Raw genomic sequence first — 18,203 nt, 5'->3', positions numbered from 1 at the left:
TAGCTTAATAATATATGCCATGTTCGCTTGGCTGATAAGCCATGGCTGTAAGTACTGTTGACTGATTTGTTGTGAGAGAAAAATATTATTCGTTGACTGAAAAAGTATGACTTATAAGCCAAGCGAACAGGGCAATAAAGATATATAATTCTCTTGCATATTTTTTATCTAACTCTATGACCTCTACTATAGGTTACAATTTTTAACCCCACCACCTTCAACCTAGGTACCTTCGTTATGAAAAACATGAGAGATAGTTTAAGACAGAGTAAAATTCACCGCCAGTCCTTAAATTTGGCCGGTGTTATCATCCCGGTCTCCCAATTTTCAAAGTGATATCTGTAACGGTGTCATCTCAATCCATAAACTTTCAAGGTGATCACCACCTGTCCCTAAACTTGGTTTTGAATCTTATCTAGGTCCAAACAGAGCCTAATCCACTCTATATGCTGATGTGGCCCGTTGATTGTGCATTAGACATGGACCCAACATGTAGGGTCCACCTCTCCTCTCTAATATCTATTCATTATCTTTGTCCCGTGAGACCTATGTGTCAATTCGTGGACCGTGATGACATTGCAGACAAAGCTTGGGAGTGAATTTAACTCCTCCAAAAAAAATTGAAATATAGATATATGTCCACATGTGGAGCCCACGTCTAAATCACAGTCAGCATGACATGTCTACGTATACAGTGGGTTAGGCTCGATTTAGACCCAGATGAGATTCAAAACTAAGTTTAAGAACAGGCAATGATCATCTTAGAAGTTCATGGCTGGAATAACCTCGTTAGCCAAGTTTTAAAACCCACGTACATCACTTTGAAAATTCAAAGATCAGAATGACACTGCCGCGTAAGTTTACGGATACTCTTTGAGATAGGACGGAGAGAGGAGGTACCACAGTCTGCAAGTCAAACAAGCCTTAGGCTATCCGCACCGCGCGCCTGCAAGCGGAACGGCAGCACGCGCGCGCGCCTGGATAGTCCTCACCGCGCGCCTGTAAACGCACCTGCAGCGTACCCGCCGCACAGCGCAACGCTACCTGCGGCGTTTTGTTTGATCTACTCTAAACACTGTAGCAAAGGAGAGAGAGAATTGGTGTGAGAGAGAAAGAGGGAGCGAGGGGAATAAAATATGGAATAGTAGATATAGAGTATGTGATAGAGATAACACGGGTGCATGAGAAATATGTATAGAGTAGAGAATCTCGATGACTAGAATAAAATATTTCTTTTTAAAGATGAAAATAGAGGTGAACGAGTACGGATAGCCTTAACCCGAGCCACGGTAGAGATACACACGCAGAAGCAAGTAAGCAAGAGATACACAAAAAACATTGCGAGTTCGCGCCACAGGCAGGGCATCCTCAAGCAGTCAAGCTCCCTCCTTCGGTCCTTCCCACCCTCCATCTCGATCTCTTCGACCCGTCGGGCTTTCGCCTAGTCAGCCTCCCGAGCTACTCCTCCACCGCCATCTCCACGCCCGTGGCCAAGCCAGCGGAACCCTAGCATGGCGAAGCTGGCGCGATCGCCAACGGCCTCCCCGCCGGCGGCGGCCGCGGAGAGGCACCGCTCGGCGGCCGGGTCGGGGCTCCGGTCCCTCGCCAGCGCCGCCTTCGGGTGGTGGGACCGGTGGGCGGTCATGGGTTCCGGACTCTCCAAGCTCGAAAGGGCCTTCGGCGACCAGTTCCCCGAGGGCGAGCGCTACTTCGGGCTCGAGAACTTCGGCAACACCTGCTACTGCAACAGCGTCCTCCAGGTGAGGTGGCTACTGATCCCCCACATAGGAGGGGAGGGGAGGGGAGGGGAGGCGCTAGTCGGCGTGTTGACTTGTTCACTGCGTGCTGTGCTCCGTCGCAATCCGTTTAGTTTTCCTTCTTGTTATGGTTGGAATTTCGGTGAAACTTTGGTTAGGTAGTTGTTTTAGGAACCGTTTGGGGTGCTGGCCTCTTTTTAGCTTTTGATGAGGTAGGTGTACCATTCTGTTTGTCCAAAGTTCGGTGCAGTGTGGCATGAAGGGGACCAGTAAGTGGAATTGAAGTCGTTTAGGTGCATGGGGGCAGACCAGCAGAGGCGACGCCAATCATTATGTTTGTGTTTATCCCATAATAGGATTGCGGATAACAGGATTAGGGCGTGATTGGCATGTGTTGTCGTATTCAGCATTCTGTGCTTAATCTGGTTGGTGGTTTCTTATGTGATGCTCACGAATATGTGTACAGGGGCGTTTCACAACAGCTATATTTTTGGCATTCATTTTGTCATTGTCGTCACTCATCAGTTTCATGGCCCTTACCTTACCTCAATAGACAACAACAGTTTAGGATCCTCATTCATTCACGATTGCGTCGTTTCTTTCACAATGTTGCTCTCATCCCATGGTATCATGGAACCATGGAATCTGGAACTGATGAGGTGTTAAAATGGGAGGATATGCCAAACTAAACTGCTATAGAAGTTTGGGATGCTTCATAGGAAACTAGTAATGTTTATTTTTTTAGTGGGACAATGAGATGCTTACTGTTGACTAATGTATATACTGCAACTGGGCCCTTCTTAGTTACTTCATGGATGAACCGTGGGTAGGCCATATGCGTTAAGAGCTACTGCAATTTGATGCAAATATACAGCAAATCCAGTGTATTTTGGTATCGTAGGTGCCAAACTTAGTTATGCTTCTGAAGTTTTAGATGTGACTAATAGGTATTCCTGTAAAGTTGCAAGTGATTATTGTTTTTGTCCTACCTTCCAAAAAACCAAAGTCAAAGAATGCTGCAATTCATTTTTGTGGTCCTCTACATTATCCTACATATTGCTGACATATTGATCAATGAATTAACACCTCAAGTCTTCTTCCTCATGTTTTGAAATGGCACAGCCAGCTTTTTATTTGATCGCATGCCTGTTAGATGTTACTTTTGTGGATTAGTGCTATTCGAAATTAAACATATTCAGGAATACAATTGGTGCTGTCTGATGTTTTAACCGAGGGAAAAATGGCGTCATCTGAATACAGTATGAAGAAGCAAATTATTATGATGCAGCAAAGCGATGGTTGACTGTTCATGTATTGGCTATTTGGCATCATGCAGACCTTCTGTTGTTAACTTTGTGCAGACCGTGATATCGCCTTCAGTATTTTCTGAGCAGGATTAGCTCATGAAACTAAGAAAGTTGTACCGAAAGAAAAATTATCTATTTTTTTCAAAGAATTAGTATTCATACAATTGTTTTGCCATTTTGTTTTAATTTCTAGGTAGTACACACTCATTCTGACTTTTTGCTACATTTTGGGGTGCATAACTGATGGGGATTAAAAAGTTATACCTTTTTCAGGCACTGTATTATTGTGCTCCATTCCGGGAGCAGTTGCTGGAATACTATAACAAAAACAGAAATCTCGAAGATGCTGTAGAAAACTTGTTGACCTGCCTAGCAGATCTTTTTTCACAGGTGAAGAAATATAATCTCCCATTTAGTTGATATACTACTTTGTTGTACTGTTGCAGTGTTTCTTTATGAAATGAATTTGTATACAGAATGGTTCTGGATAATCTTCTTTCTCCTTTGGACCTAGAAAATGTTCTTTGCAGTACATTGCTGTTGTTCATGCATTGTGAAGTGGTGTAATATTTTGCAAGCCATAAGCGATAAACCATTTGTGATTTCTTGCTATTTCCAAGAAATGATTGATACTTCTTGCATACAGTTTAGAGTGTACAAATTGATTAGTATACACTAGTTGTTTGCATGATCTTGACTTTGTGCATTGCTTGTTGACAATTCTGTATTGCTTCACTCAACTTATTTAATAGCTCACTTGAAGCTGCATTTGTATATTAGTTATAACTGATTAGTTTAGAGCACTTGAATATTTTGCAACCAAATGACACGTAGCTCTCGTGCGTGTTCTTAGAAGAAAGAAAGAACACCTGGACATTTGTACATTGTAATGTTGCGAATTGAAACTAAAGCAATCCATGAGCATGATTCTACAGATTGGTACTGCATGATTTTGTCTATGTAACATGAAAGTTTCTGCAATTCTTTTGTCTAGTAATAATGGTTGATGATTTTTGCAGATAAGTATATCAAAGAAAAAGACTGGTGTTATCGCTCCAAAACGTTTCATTCAAATGGTTAGGAAACTAAATGAATATTTTCGCGGCTACATGCATCAGGTAACTTCCAGATGTTGAACAGTGGCCTGCATCAGGTCAGTCACATTAGCACATCATAAGCTCAAGCTGATTAGCTTATTCCTTCCTTAAGGTTTTATTTAGTACTTACTCCGTCCCAAATTATAGGTTGTTTTGGCTTTTCTAGTTCTAGGTACATAGTTTTTGATATACTCCTAAATATATAGTACATATTAAAAAAAACTATGTATCTAGAAAAGCCAAAACGACCATAATTGGGAATGGAGGGAGTATGATTCAGTAATGCAAGCTCAGGCCCTAGCTATTATTGTGACCTGCTTTACTTTTGTTGCATGGTACATGGTTCTTAACAGAAAATTCTCTCCTTTGATCCAATTCACTGTAGGGCTAAACATTCTCTTGTCTTCATATCTTTTGATGAGATAAAAGAGTAAACCTTCCAGAAGTAACATAGCTTTTCTGTTCTACTCTGTAGGATGCCCATGAGTTTTTGAATTTCTTACTGAATGAAATTGTTGATATTCTGGAAAAAGAGTCTAGTTCTGCAAAGGATTCTCCTGGGACCACATCTCCTGAAAAGGTCTCAAATGGGTCAGCTGTTGATGGAGTTAGAAAAGAACCACTGGTTACATGGGTACATAAGAATTTTCAGGTAACTCTTACAAGAAATTGAACCTAACTCAATTAGAAAAAGGTAGCTTCAAACTGACTAGCCAGGTTTGAGTTGAATCTGGTGCCACTCTTCTTTACTATAAAAGATGCCAAGCTTCACTGTTATGGTCGGCCGGACCTATGAACGCAAGAGGCGTCTCAGCAGTGGCTAAGTTGCCGGCACCAGGTGGTGGAGCCGGCCCGGTTGATGGCTGAGTCGCAAGTGGTTAATTGAGTCAGTTAGTTTGTTAGATCACAGGAATAATTTGTGGGGAGTTTGTTAGCTGCATGTTAGTTGGTTATGCATGTTTAGTTGTTATCCCTAAATTAGTGGCATGCTTGTATCAGCCTATATGGCAAACCATTCGATGAATGAAGGGATTAACCTGGGATTGAGACTCACCGTCTCCCTTGGGTGCCCAGCCGAGAGTACTGTTCATCGTCATCCTCTTGTCATCCAGGGAACAGGCGTCGGTCACGGCGCCGCCAGTTCCTCGCCGAGGGTTCATTCCACGGCCAGCCACCACTCACTCCTATTCCCTGCGAAGCCGTGACAACCTGGTATTAGAGACCATGGCGTCTTCGGCCCCCGCTGCGCCCACCACCGCCGACCCCGCCGCCCCCATAAACCCATCTGCTTCCGCCATCATCGTCAACCCAGTCACACCCGCTGCCACCGATGCCATCATGACCACTTCGGCGGCTCAGCAGTTGTACACGCCGCCAACGTCCCCCGCCGAGGCGTTCAATACCCTCACGGTGTCCATCTACCAGATCCAGCACCAGCTGGGCGACCTGTCGCTGCGCATGGCGGCACTCGAGCACCGCTCGCCGCCAGTATCATTGCCGGTCCAGTACGGGCTGCCCGGCTACGGCGGCATCCCTTCTCTGCCGGCCTCTGCGCCAATCCCTTTGGAGGTGCCCCCGGTATCATCCACGGCATCTGCACCACCAGCCCAGCCCGCCCACCTACCGGCGACCGGCTCCCTGCATCCACAGCCATCGGTGGGGGTTCCCATCACCCAGATATCATTTCCCCCGTCGCCATCCCCAGTGCCATCTATGTCCACCATCCTCCACGGCGGCTGTTACACACCCCAAACCACACCCTTGCCGACTGCCACCATGCATTGTGCGCCGCCGCACCTTCATGTTCCACAAGGACCTCAGGGCCATGCCGTGCCACGCTACCACAAACTCTCCTTTCCCACCTTTGACGGCAAGGTAGACCCGCTCGGGTGGCTCAACAAGTGCGAGCAATTCTTCCGCGCCCAGCAGACCCCGGACGCAGATCGTGTCTGGCTCGCTTCCTACCACTTGAGCGGCACGGCTCAACAGTGGTACATCACCCTGGAGCGCGACGCTGGCGAGCCTGCCTGGGATGAGTTCAAGCGTCTCTGTCACCAGCGATTTGGACCACCGATCAGCACGAATCACTTGGCGGACTTGGCCCGATTGCCGTTCCCCTCCACCGTCGAGGCTTACCTGGAGCTGTTCCAGGCGCGGCTCGCACACGCGGGTCGCCTCGCTCCACTACAGCAGGCCCAACTCTTTACCGGGGGACTGCCTGAGGCCCTCCGCGTCGACGTCGAGCTTCACGAGCCACAGGACCTCCAGCGGGCCGTGCGGCTGGCGCGTGCCTACGAACGCCGGAATGCGACCAACCTCCTCGCTCTTCCGACACCGCCCCCACGGCCGCCACGACGCGTCCCTGGGCTCCAGGCTGCCCTGCCAGCGCCAGCCTCCCTCCAGGGCGCACCGCCCTCGGCTGCGTCTTCAACGACGGCGCCCCCGCGCTCCTTCAAGCGGCTGTCCCCGGACGAGATGGTAGCGCGTCGCAAGCAAGGCCTTTGTTACAACTGTGACGAGGCCTATGTCCGCGGCCACAAATGCGCGCGGCTCTTCTACCTCGAGGCGGAGGATTACATCGTTGAGGAACCAGACGAAGACGACGTCACACCAGCGGGGGCAGCCGCTGCAGGCGAGGCACCGCACGGGTTCGACCCTGATGCGCCCCTGATCTCCCTCTCGGCCATCACGGGCATCCGCACGGAGGACACCATGCAGATCCGTGTCCGCATGGGTGACCAGGAGTTCACGGCTTTGATCGACTCTGGCTCGACGCATAACTTCATCAACTTGCCAACCGGCCGCCGCGCCGGCCTTCGGTTCCACGACAGCAGGGGCGCTCACGTCACGGTGGCCAACGGCGACCGCGTGCCCTGTAGTGGTCTCGCGCGGGATGTCGCAATCCAGATCGGCGACGAGTTCTTCACTATCGACTGCTACTCCATCGGCCTCGACTGCTATGACATGATCCTCGGTACCACCTGGCTGCGCACCCTCGGGCCCATCCTGTGGGACTTCGACGACCTTTGCATGGCGTTCAATCACAATGGTCGCCGGGTGCTTTGGAAGGGGATCGGGTCCACGCGCACCGATATTCCTCCAACTGGCCGCCTCCAAGCTCGTCACATCTTCACAGCCAAGGTCACGGAACGGGCCCTACTTGAGCGCCTGCTGGACTCCTACGCCGATGTCTTCGCCATGCCGGCGGGGCTGCCACCAGCCCGCCCGTGCGACCACCGGATCCATCTGAAGCCGGCTACGGAACCCATCGCGGTGCGCCCTTACCGGTACCCCCAACTCCAGAAAGATGAGCTGGAGAAGCAATGTGAAGAGATGCTCCAGCAAGGTATCATACGGCCCAGCACATCACCGTTCTCGGCACCGGTGCTGCTTGTCAAGAAACAGGACGGCTCGTGGCGGTTTTGTGTCGACTACCGCGCTCTGAACGCCGCAACAGTCAAAGACAAGTTTCCGATTCCGGTTGTTGAGGAGCTGCTGGATGAGCTCCATGGCGCCAAATTTTTCACAAAGCTCGATCTTCGCTCAGGGTATCACCAAGTGCGGGTTCACCCCGAGGACGTCGCCAAGACGGCGTTCCGCACTCACCATGGCCACTTCGAGTTCCTGGTCATGCCCTTCGGCCTGTCCAACGCGCCGTCCACGTTCCAAGCTCTCATGAACTTCACCCTCCGGGCGTTCCTTCGCCGCTGCGTTTTGGTGTTCTTCGACGACATCCTCATCTACAGCGCCACGTGGACCGAGCACCTACAGCACCTGCGCGCCGTCCTCGACACTCTTCGCACGCACCGGCTGCACATCAAACGCTCCAAGTGCGCCTTCGCCTCGTCTTCGGTCCATTACTTGGGCCATGTGATTTCGCAGGAGGGCGTCGCCATGGATGAGACCAAGGTAGGCGCTGTCCAATCCTGGCCGCGACCGTGCTCGGCCAGGGGTCTGCGGGGCTTTCTCGGCTTAGCCGGATATTACCGGCGCTTCATCAAGGAGTACGGCACCATCGCAGCGCCACTGACCCAACTCCTGCGGAAGGACGGTTTCCGGTGGACGGAGGCCGCAACAGCAGCGTTTGACGGCCTGAAAAAGGCGCTCTCTACGGCTCCTGTGCTGCACCTGCCGGATTTCACCAAGGGGTTCACCGTCGACTGCGACGCGTCGGGCTCGGGCTTCGGTGCAGTTCTACATCAAGGTGACGGGCCAGTAGCGTTCTTCAGCAGACCGTTCGCTGCGCGCCATCTCAAGGTCGCGGTGTACGAGCGGGAGCTCATCGGCCTAGTGCAGGCTGTCCGACACTGGAGGCCGTACCTTTGGGGTCGTGCCTTCGTCGTTCGCACGGACCACTACGCGCTGAAGTTCATGCTCGATCAGCGCTTGTCTACAATACCCCAACACCATTGGATTAGCAAACTCTTTGGGTATGATTTCAGGGTGGAGTACAGGTCTGGCAGCCTCAACACCGTGGCTGATGCTCTTTCACGCCGGGACGGGGATGACCCTCTGCTGTCCGCACTTCCGGCCGCGGCTCCGGCATTGGCCTCCATCTCGGTACCCACGTTCCAGCTGTTCGAGGACCTACGCCGGGAGATCAGCTCGTCGGACGAGCTACGTTCCCGCCGGGACGCCGTCGCGGCTGGCACGCACGGCGTCGAGTGGCGGGTGCAGGACGGCCTCATCCTCTTCAAAGGTCGCGTGTTCGTGTCCACCTCGTCTGCCGTCCTCGACGACGTCCTCCAGCTGGCTCATACAGCGGCACATGAGGGCATACAGAAGACGCTCCAGCGCCTCCGCACCGAGTTCTTCGTCGAGCATGACCGCCGTGTGGTCCGGGACTTCGTCCTCGCCTGCACGACATGCCAGCATAACAAGACGGAGGCGCTGCACCCTGCGGGACTGCTACAGCCCCTGCCGGTTCCGTCCCGGGTATGGGCGGACATTGCCATGGACTTCGTCGAGGCGCTTCCGAGGGTCCATGGCAAGAGCGTCATCCTCACCGTCGTCGACAGATTCTCGAAGTACGCCCACTTCATTCCGCTGGGCCACCCGTACACGGCATCCTCCGTCGCGCGCGCGTTCTTCCACGACATAGTGCGGCTGCACGGTTTCCCCGACTCCATCGTCGGCGACCGTGATCCCGTCTTCACCGGCAACGTCTGGCGCGATCTGTTTCGACAGGCTGGGGTACAACTCCGCATGAGCACGGCTTTCCACCCGCAGACGGACGGTCAGTCCGAGGCGGTGAACAAGACCATCGCAATGTACCTCCGCTGCCTCACGGGCGATCGGCCGCGCGACTGGCTCGACTGGCTACCGTGGGCGGAGTTTTGCTACAACACCGCCTACCACACCACGCTCTGGACGTCGCCGTTCACGGTGGTCTACGGCCGTCCGCCACCGGAGCTCCTGCCCTATGCGCCTGGCCAGGCGCAGACTGACGTCGTGGACGCCTTGCTCGCCAACCGGGACGAGTTCTTAGCTGAGGTGCGTGCTCGGCTTCTTCAGGCACAGGAGTACGCGCGCCGCCACTACGACAACAAACACCGCGCGCTGGAGTTCTCGGTTGGGGACTGGGTGTGGCTTCGTCTTCTCCACCGTCCTACCCAGTCCCTAGTTCCGGGTCGCCGTGGCAAGCTTGGCCCCAAGTATGCAGGCCCTTTCAAGGTGCTCGAGCGCATTGGAACGGTGGCGTATCGTCTACAGCTGCCGGACGGTGCTCGCATTCATGATGTATTTCACGTTGGTGTGCTCAAGCCACTCCGTGGTCCGCCCCCATCAACAGTCCCGGCACTGCCACCGCTTCGCCATGGTCGTCCTCTTCTGCAGCCAGCACGCGTGCTGCGCGCCAGCCTTCGCCGCGGTGCGTGGCACGTGCTAGTCCAGTGGGTGGACTTGCCTGTGTCTGACTCTACATGGGAGCTGGTGGATGAGTTTCGGGCGGCCCACCCTTCATTCCAGCTCGAGGACGAGCTGTTTCAGAAGGAGGGGAGAGATGTTATGGTCGGCCGGACCTATGAACGCAAGAGGCCGTGACATTCACACATGCACTCACTTTTTGTTATAAAGATCTCATGCACAGTTACCCTTTACCTTTGCAGGGTACTTTGACAAATGAAACCAGATGCTTAATGTGTGAGACAATCACCGCAAAGGATGAGACATTTTTTGACTTGAGCGTTGACATTGAACAGAATAGTTCACTCACAAGCTGCCTGAAGAATTTCTTTTCTACTGAGACTTTAAATGCGGATGACAAGTTCTTCTGTGACAAGTGCTGCAGGTAACAAAACTAGATGCCATTTTGGTCTCCTAATGGTTTTGTCTCTTTGTTGTGAACTTGTGGTAATATGTAATCTCTGGTTCATTGGCATGTCAATATTTTCAATCCTTGTTCTGTTCATTAATAGGGTGTTTGGTTTGAGGAATGGGTTAGTCCATCATCTTCTTGCTCCTCCCTTTTTTGTTTGGTTTATGGAATGAAATGGGTTGATGCATCATCAAGTCATTCCTCATAAACTAATAATTAGTACTAGTGTGAGGAATGAAGTCATTCCACCAAATTTGAGGAATGGACTCATGAGTCCATTCCTCAAATTTGGTGGAATCACCCACATCAAGTCATGGTGGGAAGACGCGGTAGCGAAAGTGCCAAGATCTGAGCGGAGGCGGCTCAACGGGGTAGTTATCTACACCTTCTGGAATATATGGAAGGAGAGAAATAGGAGAATTTTTGACAACTTGATACAAACGGTGCCGCAGGTAGCCGCAAGGATAAAGGAAGACATACACCAAAGGAAGAGAGCTCTTGAGTACGTTTAGCTCACAGGTGTATGGGGGGGAAGGGGGGGATGAAACCTTAATCTCGTTTGTCTTTGCTTGTACATAAACTTTCTTTCCCTATCTTAATTGAAAGGCAGAGCTCCTGCCATTGCGTTCAAAAAAAAAGGAATGGACTCATGATGCACCACCTCATCTAGAATGGTTTGATTCCTCAAACCAAACACACCCAGTTTATCAAGTACTTAAATCCAGATAATTATAGAACAAATCTGACATCCAAGCAACTACTCCCTTTGAAGGGAAGCATTACAGGCCAATCCCTTCTAATATGGCAATTTCTGTTATTCTACATTTTTCCCCTGCACTTTTTCTACAATATTGAGAAATTTGTTCTGTCGAGATCACAACAGAATATATGTAATGGTCACATTGGAATACAAGTGATTCTAAGTTTGTGCATCCATTTTTCATTGGGAATCTGAATGTCCAGTTTCAACTGGGATTCCAGTTTCAACTGGGATGCTAACCTTGCACTTATAAGTGAGGTGGAAATATGCATCGAGAATCACCATATGTGTAGGAACTACTTAGCTTGATTTCCCTGTGCCATGTACTGAACTCGAAATTTTGGTTTCTCATCATGCAGTTTGCAAGAAGCAGAGAAGAGGATGAAGATAAAAAAGGTGCCACAAACATTGGTGATCCACCTAAAGCGCTTCAAGTTCATCGAGCAGCTTAACCGGAACAAGAAGCTGTCGTACCGAGTGGTGTACCCCTTGGAGCTTAAGCTCAGCAGCAGCTCCAGTGATGCCGTTGCTGACTGTGAGTACTCCCTCTTTGCCGTGGTGGTCCACCTGGGTAGCGGCCCCAACCAGGGGCACTACGTAGCCAAGATCAAGAGCCATGACCATTGGCTGTCCTTCGATGATGACAATGTCGAGATGATCCCGGAGTCCACCCTACAGACGTTCTATGGCTCTTCTCGTGAATATTCGGGCAACACGGATCATGGCTACATCCTGTTCTACGAGCGCATTGGTGGGAATGGAGATGAGAAGACCGTTTCTTCCGATGGAGTGTGACCGTGGTCCGTGGACATGAGATCCTGGGTGGTTTGATGTACATGCAATTTGCTTTCGGAGTTTCCGTATGCTTAGGTTGGATAGGGTAGATTTACATTTTCAACAAAAAAGGTTTTTTTTTGGCGGAAGAACGTGGGGGAAAACATAAAAGTTTAGTTTGTTGTTAGATGCAGTTCCTTGTAAAGGATTAATCGGCAGGTCAGTATATCATTTTATTTTGTTCTCATGATTTTAGCTTGACAATAGGACCGCATTTCCTCACATTGTGCCTTAGTTTTATGTGAAAAAATAGCCTGCTAATTGTCTATATTCTATATCAAAGGCTGCCTGTTCACCCGCCCACCTTGCGCTACAATCCAGGTCCCGCACCGTACGTCGGTTTGTCTCCTAGACATGCGTTTTACACCAAACTGCAACCAGTCGCCGTCAAACCTCCGTTCACCCGTCTGGGCTTTAATGCCAAATTCGGCGCGATGAATGAGGCAACACAGACAAGATAGTAGGATCAAGAGCATAACATAGAGTTTTACAACAGCTAAAAAAATATCAGAAGGAATAAAGAAGGCCCTGTCTAAGAGTGTCTAAGAGTTTCTAATAATCTAATACTAAAATATAGAAGACAATTTTACGTCAGAAATTCTATACTATTTTTAAATTATACTAACCACTTTAATATATTCTTTTACATACTCTTTATTCTTTCCATGCCCTTCCACCTTTAGATTGGCTGACAAACACGCGCGGGAAGAGAAGATACGCGCGACTCGAAAGCGCGTAACTTTACGCGGAACATGATGACTTTTCCTAAGTTCTAAAATATTAGGACGATGGATTATGAGTTATTGGAGAGTGGTTTTTTTTCATCTTGCTAAAAAACAAGGATTAGAAAAGGATTTAGGGAACTCTTGAAGATGCTTAGGACCTGTCCAGCCACTTTATGGATCCCTTCTCTCCCAAAAGGCAACATCTTCCCTACTCCTTGTCGCACGCCTGACGACTTCTCTCGTGCATGGTAGCGCCCTTCCCTATCCCATTCTAGCACTCTCGGCTTTTGGCAACGATGCTCACCAAGACGGCAAGCCCTTGTCCATGTCGCATCGATAGATACCGTGGGTGAGGGCCCATAGATGAGGCTGTACCCTTCGTCTACAAAGAAACAAATAGTAGTTCTCAATCTCCAACAACCGATCACCACAATTCAATTACTTTAACAATGACCATTTATATCATCACCTACACCAGCCGAGCTAGCCAACCCTTAAGGTTTAGACACGACCACTACGTCTTTCTCATAACAACGACAGTGACGGAGAGAGAAACACCCTATGTGTTTTCTCTGGTATGCAAGTAGTTATGGAAGTATTTTGCAGGAAACCAAGCCAATGAGGCAATGAAAGCTAGGATCCTTGACTAAATCTATCCTACCAAATGTTTAGCATGAGGGTAAACAATGGTCGGTCGGTCAAACTTATCTGCCTAAGGGTTGGATTTACCCTAATACATGCTAATTGAGAAATGTGGCCATGAACTATCTTCAGCGAGCTTGTTCGTTTCGGCTTATACGATCGTATACGATCGTGGATTATAAGCTGGAACAGTATTTTTCTCGCACACCAAATCAGCCAGCAGTACTTCTGGCTTATAATCCATGATCGTTTCGGCCGAAACGAACAGGCTGAGCATCCATAGTGCTAGGGACCAACTCTTTCTGTTATTTTCCTATTGCTTTGTGGACCTAACGAGTCATGAATATTGTACTCCCTCCATTATAAGATACAAGTATTGAATGTTTAAAATCTATCCTAAATTATAAGATATAATCTGGACTACTTAGAGTATCTCCAAAAGCTTTTCTAAATCTCACTCTCTAAATCATCATTTGCAGAGTCATTTGCATAAAAATCGTTTTCTATATTTTTTCACTCTCCAACCATTTTTCTATAACTCATGCGCACTCTAGAGAGCCATTATCGTCTTCTATTTTTTGCTAGCGAAAAATCCAGAATAGAAGATGGCTATATTTGGATGATCATTTAGAGAAGTTGTTGAAGGGTAGTTTTTCATCAAAATCTCTATTCGTAGTATTTAGAAAGGATATGGAGAGTCTCATGTAGATGCTCTTAACTCTATTTTTATTCATGCTTGCTTTTTAAACCTTATCCATGTGTGCCTTTTAAATACCATCTTGCACAAATGACTTATAATTTGTAGCCAAAATCAATAACATGCACTCGTATCTTTTTAACCTATGTGTTCAGGGGCGACGGGAGGGATATTCCTAGATATTCATTGAAATACCCATGACTTTGGTAAATAAAATAAACAAATACACATGCTAAGTGTTAGCATATTTGCCTTGTATCATGGAAGAAAACTACAAAGACAGAAAATAGCTTGCACATCCACACTAAATCCTCCTCCTTCCTATAGACTTATGATCCTATGCATTATTGCACAATTTATTCACATGGAATACCCTGGTGTAGCATCCTGGCTCTGCACTGTATGTGTTGCTAGGAGATTAAGCAATTTGACAACCAAACTCCTTATATATCTATATCTGTCTAATATTAAAGAGTGAAAAGATTCTTTCATCCGTCTTTTTTTACTTCCCACAATGCTTTCATTCTTCCCTGTCCTCTATGATCTGGACTTACGGCATGTTCTCATAAGAGTTAGAACAACACGAGTCTAAGTGATGATATGAAGTACACTTTTAAGATGCGTCAAGTGATGGTGTAAAGTTTGAATGTATTAGAAATAGGCGATGATTGTTGAATAAAACTAAGCCATTAATCGTTCTGGTGAATATATGTCACGCCCAATTTTAAGGATAAAATTGAATGCACAAAACTTGTGTGTGCCTAGGGATCAATCACACACACAAGCTGACAAATTACATAAAGTATCATCACGGTGTTCTTACATCAAATCCATAATATAACTTAGTCTTACATTACACAGCGGAATATAAAAAAGATAACTCTTTCGTGGGGCTTCATCACAGGGAAGGTCAACTGGTTGACCACAAGCCTAAAAATCCTCAGGGAATTCCTCATACCCGTTGTTATCTGTTACCCATCCGGGATTTTTATCCAAATAAAGAAAATAAACAAGCGTAAGTACATCACGTACTTAACAAGTTAACATGGGGTTATGAAGCTCAAAAGGTTGACACTGGTTTACTGCAGTTAGCATTTTTAGTACGACAAGCTTTTATTATCAGATATTATCAAATTATGCTTAAGCTCCCATTTAATCCCATAAGAACATATATCAGGGTCAAGTGTACCATATATCATCATAGAACAACTTAAATGATCAACAACAAGTAACCAGTTATTCTGTGAGTTTTCCGGGCCGTTCGTGACCGTGAGCACGGCTATTATAACAGTTTGTTACCCTCTTCAGAGGTGGTGCACATTCACTGCGAGTCGTGGTTCCCATATACCCGGGTTAATTACTCCCATGTCACTGCCAAGGTGAGCGGGCAGGGTACACTATGAAGCCATTTCATAGGTTTCTCTAACAAGTTAGGGCCGCTAGGTTTCCTCGGCAGGTAGATGTAGGAACCCCCCTTTCCTATGACACATATCCATCGCGGCTATACACATAGGAACAGAGGCAGCCCTATACCCAACGTGGCAAGCCCCATTTGCGCCAAAAAGGTAACCTCTAACTAGCTAGAAAAGGTCCTATTACTGAGCTAAAGTCAGAGCCATATGACTCTCCCGGTTGCACTGTCAGTCCCAGCTTTTGCCGACAGATAAGTCCTTATGGAGGGCCGGGAGCAACATGATCAAAAGTCATTTGCACCTTCGCCCTATGGAACATTTGTTATAAATCATGTTATACTTTTAGTTCCATAGAATCATTCATCATCATGTAGATCATGTTCAGTTAGAGCACTAGCAATCTACCCATATGCAATTACCCCATAGGAGTCAAGGGAACAAGTCATCAAATGTCTAGAATATCCTTAGGGTTATCAAAATTAGACACATGCACATGAGTAATTGATTAAAGTGAAATAGGACATCAAGGTAGGCCCATGCTATACTTGCCTTGGTTCACAAACTCTTGCTGATCCTGTTGGTCGTCGAAGAATTCTTGGTCTCCAACGTTCTCCTCACCATCTGAACGCGACCAACACGGCAACATACAACATTCCAAAAGCATTCATGCAAAGCAAACATTCCTATAATTAGAACAGTACACCAACAGTATAGAAAACAAGATAAAATATTTATGAAAATAATCTACGTCTCGCTACGATCACGTCAACGCGAAGTTCACGAAAAACGGAGCTAAAATACGAAAGTTATGATTTAAACGGGATTTCCTATAGCAATATATTTAATTAAATCTAACCATGAAATTTAAAAGTTCCAAACTTGACTAACAGTGGTTCTAACATGTAGATTATGAAATTACGAAGCTAACGCGATTTGAACGGATCAATTCGGAGCTAAAACGACGATTTTATAAGCAAAACAGTTCAAATGGCATTTCTGTAAATACTGAAAGCGTACTTTGAACTAAAACAGTTAACTTTACGCTTTCAAAACGAAAAAGCGTACACGGGAAAATACGCTAAGGACGGCGGGTTCTATTCATCCGAAATCGAGGGACTCTTTAGCATATTTACACGCGAAGGGGTAACTTCTAATCCTGGCCGCAGATCTGAAAATGGACGGCTAGAATCAAATCTGGGGGAGAGAGAAGAAGGGGTGGCCGGAACAGTAGCTTCCGTGGTGGGGCTGCCATTGCCGGGGACGTGGAGCTCGCCGGTGAGCACGGTTATGGGGCTTTGGTTCACGATTCGATGACCCGAAGCCACCGGATGAGAGGGGGGGAGCAGGCGAACACGTCCAGGCCAAAGAGGTGGCCGGAGGGTGCGGCCGTGGCGGCGGTCGCCATGGACGGCGGCCAAGAGCTTCCCGGCCGCACGCAAAACGGCCATACAAGTCACCAAACACCAAAGTAAAAAGGTCGGGGAGAGAGAGGGGAGCATGGGGGTCTCACAGCGGGGAAAATCGGGGTCGGAGTCGGCTCGGGGAAGGCGGGTCACGGCGGATGGCAGACGACGGTCTTTGGTGTTCTCCGTGCGCCGGTTACAGCCTCCGAGGTGAGAGCGAGGGCGAAAACTGGAGCGGGGAGATGCAGCAGGGGGCGGCTCGGGCGTGGGCTCCGTTTTGTAGAGGCCGGGGAGCGGGGAGGGGGCGCTCCCACGACGCGCGTGGAGTGGGCGCGGTTGCGGCCGCGGCTTGACCGGGGCTGCGGTTGCGGGAGGAAGGTGGGGGAGTTGACAGGCGGGCCGGGGCGGTCAGCGGCTGGGGAAAGGGAGGCGCGGCGGTTTCCAGCGGCGCGCGCGACTTGGGCCGGCGTGGTCGCTGGGCCAGAGCGGGGCTGGGCCGGCGCAGGGCGCCAGGGGGAGGCTGATCCGGGCTGGCGCGGCTGCTCGGGCTGGGCCGAAAATCAAGGAAGGGAGGGGGAAGGAAAAAAAAGAATAATCATTTTCCTTTTTCCAACAATTTTCCAAATCCATTTTCAATTAGATTTTGAATTCATTTGGACTTTAAATCAAAACCATTCATCACAAAAATAAATATGCAGCAGCATGTAAGCATCACTTGTAGCTAATCTTATATTTGATTTTAGTTTTATAAAAATTATTATTTTCCTATGTTTGAATGCTCACATAAATTGCTTAAATAAATCAATTTGACTATTTTTTTTAGAAAATGCAAAATTAGGGTGTTACAATATATACAACAATATAAATATAAATACATATATATATATTTATATGTATATTGCGACGTACGGACATATAAGTTTAGTTCTAAGAGGACGACGAGAGTATAACTAGTATCTGAGTATTTATTTATATCTGTGTTCAAAACAGTTTAAAAATCCTTTCCAAATTTTCTACTATCTCTATCCAGAAAAGTTACGGGATCCATGTCGGTTAAAGTAGCTCAAATTTAACTAAGTTTATAACAAATAATATTAATATTTATATCTTAAAAAAATATTATAAAATATATTCTATAACTAATCTAATAATACTAATTTTGTATAAGAAATATTAATATTTTTTTTATAATTTGGGTCAAAGTTTGAAGGAGGGAGTACAGACAACCCTTTGCGCGCGAGCCAATTCCTTCG

General features: G+C 47.8%; 1 protein-coding gene across 1 annotated transcript; it reads left to right on the top strand.

Moving 5' to 3' along the window:
* The first annotated feature begins 1,336 nt into the window (after nucleotides 1-1,336).
* Nucleotides 1,337-12,286, top strand: LOC136467206 (ubiquitin carboxyl-terminal hydrolase 3-like). The gene is made up of 6 exons (XM_066465805.1): nucleotides 1,337-1,760; nucleotides 3,338-3,454; nucleotides 4,084-4,182; nucleotides 4,637-4,813; nucleotides 10,269-10,450; nucleotides 11,597-12,286. The coding sequence occupies exons 1-6, from the start codon at nucleotides 1,512-1,514 to the stop codon at nucleotides 12,030-12,032; spliced, it is 1,260 nt and encodes a 419-aa protein (XP_066321902.1). The 5' UTR covers nucleotides 1,337-1,511; the 3' UTR covers nucleotides 12,033-12,286.
* Nucleotides 12,287-18,203: the final 5,917 nt, after the last annotated feature.

The sequence above is a fragment of the Miscanthus floridulus genome, chromosome 7 (genome assembly GCF_019320115.1).
Source record: "Miscanthus floridulus cultivar M001 chromosome 7, ASM1932011v1, whole genome shotgun sequence".
NCBI lineage: Eukaryota > Viridiplantae > Streptophyta > Magnoliopsida > Poales > Poaceae > Miscanthus > Miscanthus floridulus.
Note: the sequence above shows the minus strand (reverse complement) of the source record. Positions and strands in the feature narration are given on the sequence as shown.

What these genes read in the sequence shown, in the direction of transcription:
- LOC136467206 (XM_066465805.1), top strand. Translation starts at nt 1,512, where the DNA reads ATGGCGAAGCTGGCGCGATCGCCAACGGCCTCCCCGCCGGCGGCGGCC. An exon ending in ACTGCAACAGCGTCCTCCAG is followed by an intron (nt 1,761 to 3,337) that starts GTGAGGTGGCTA and finishes TACCTTTTTCAG; the next exon opens with GCACTGTATTATTGTGCTCC. An exon ending in TTCGCGGCTACATGCATCAG is followed by an intron (nt 4,183 to 4,636) that starts GTAACTTCCAGA and finishes TCTACTCTGTAG; the next exon opens with GATGCCCATGAGTTTTTGAA.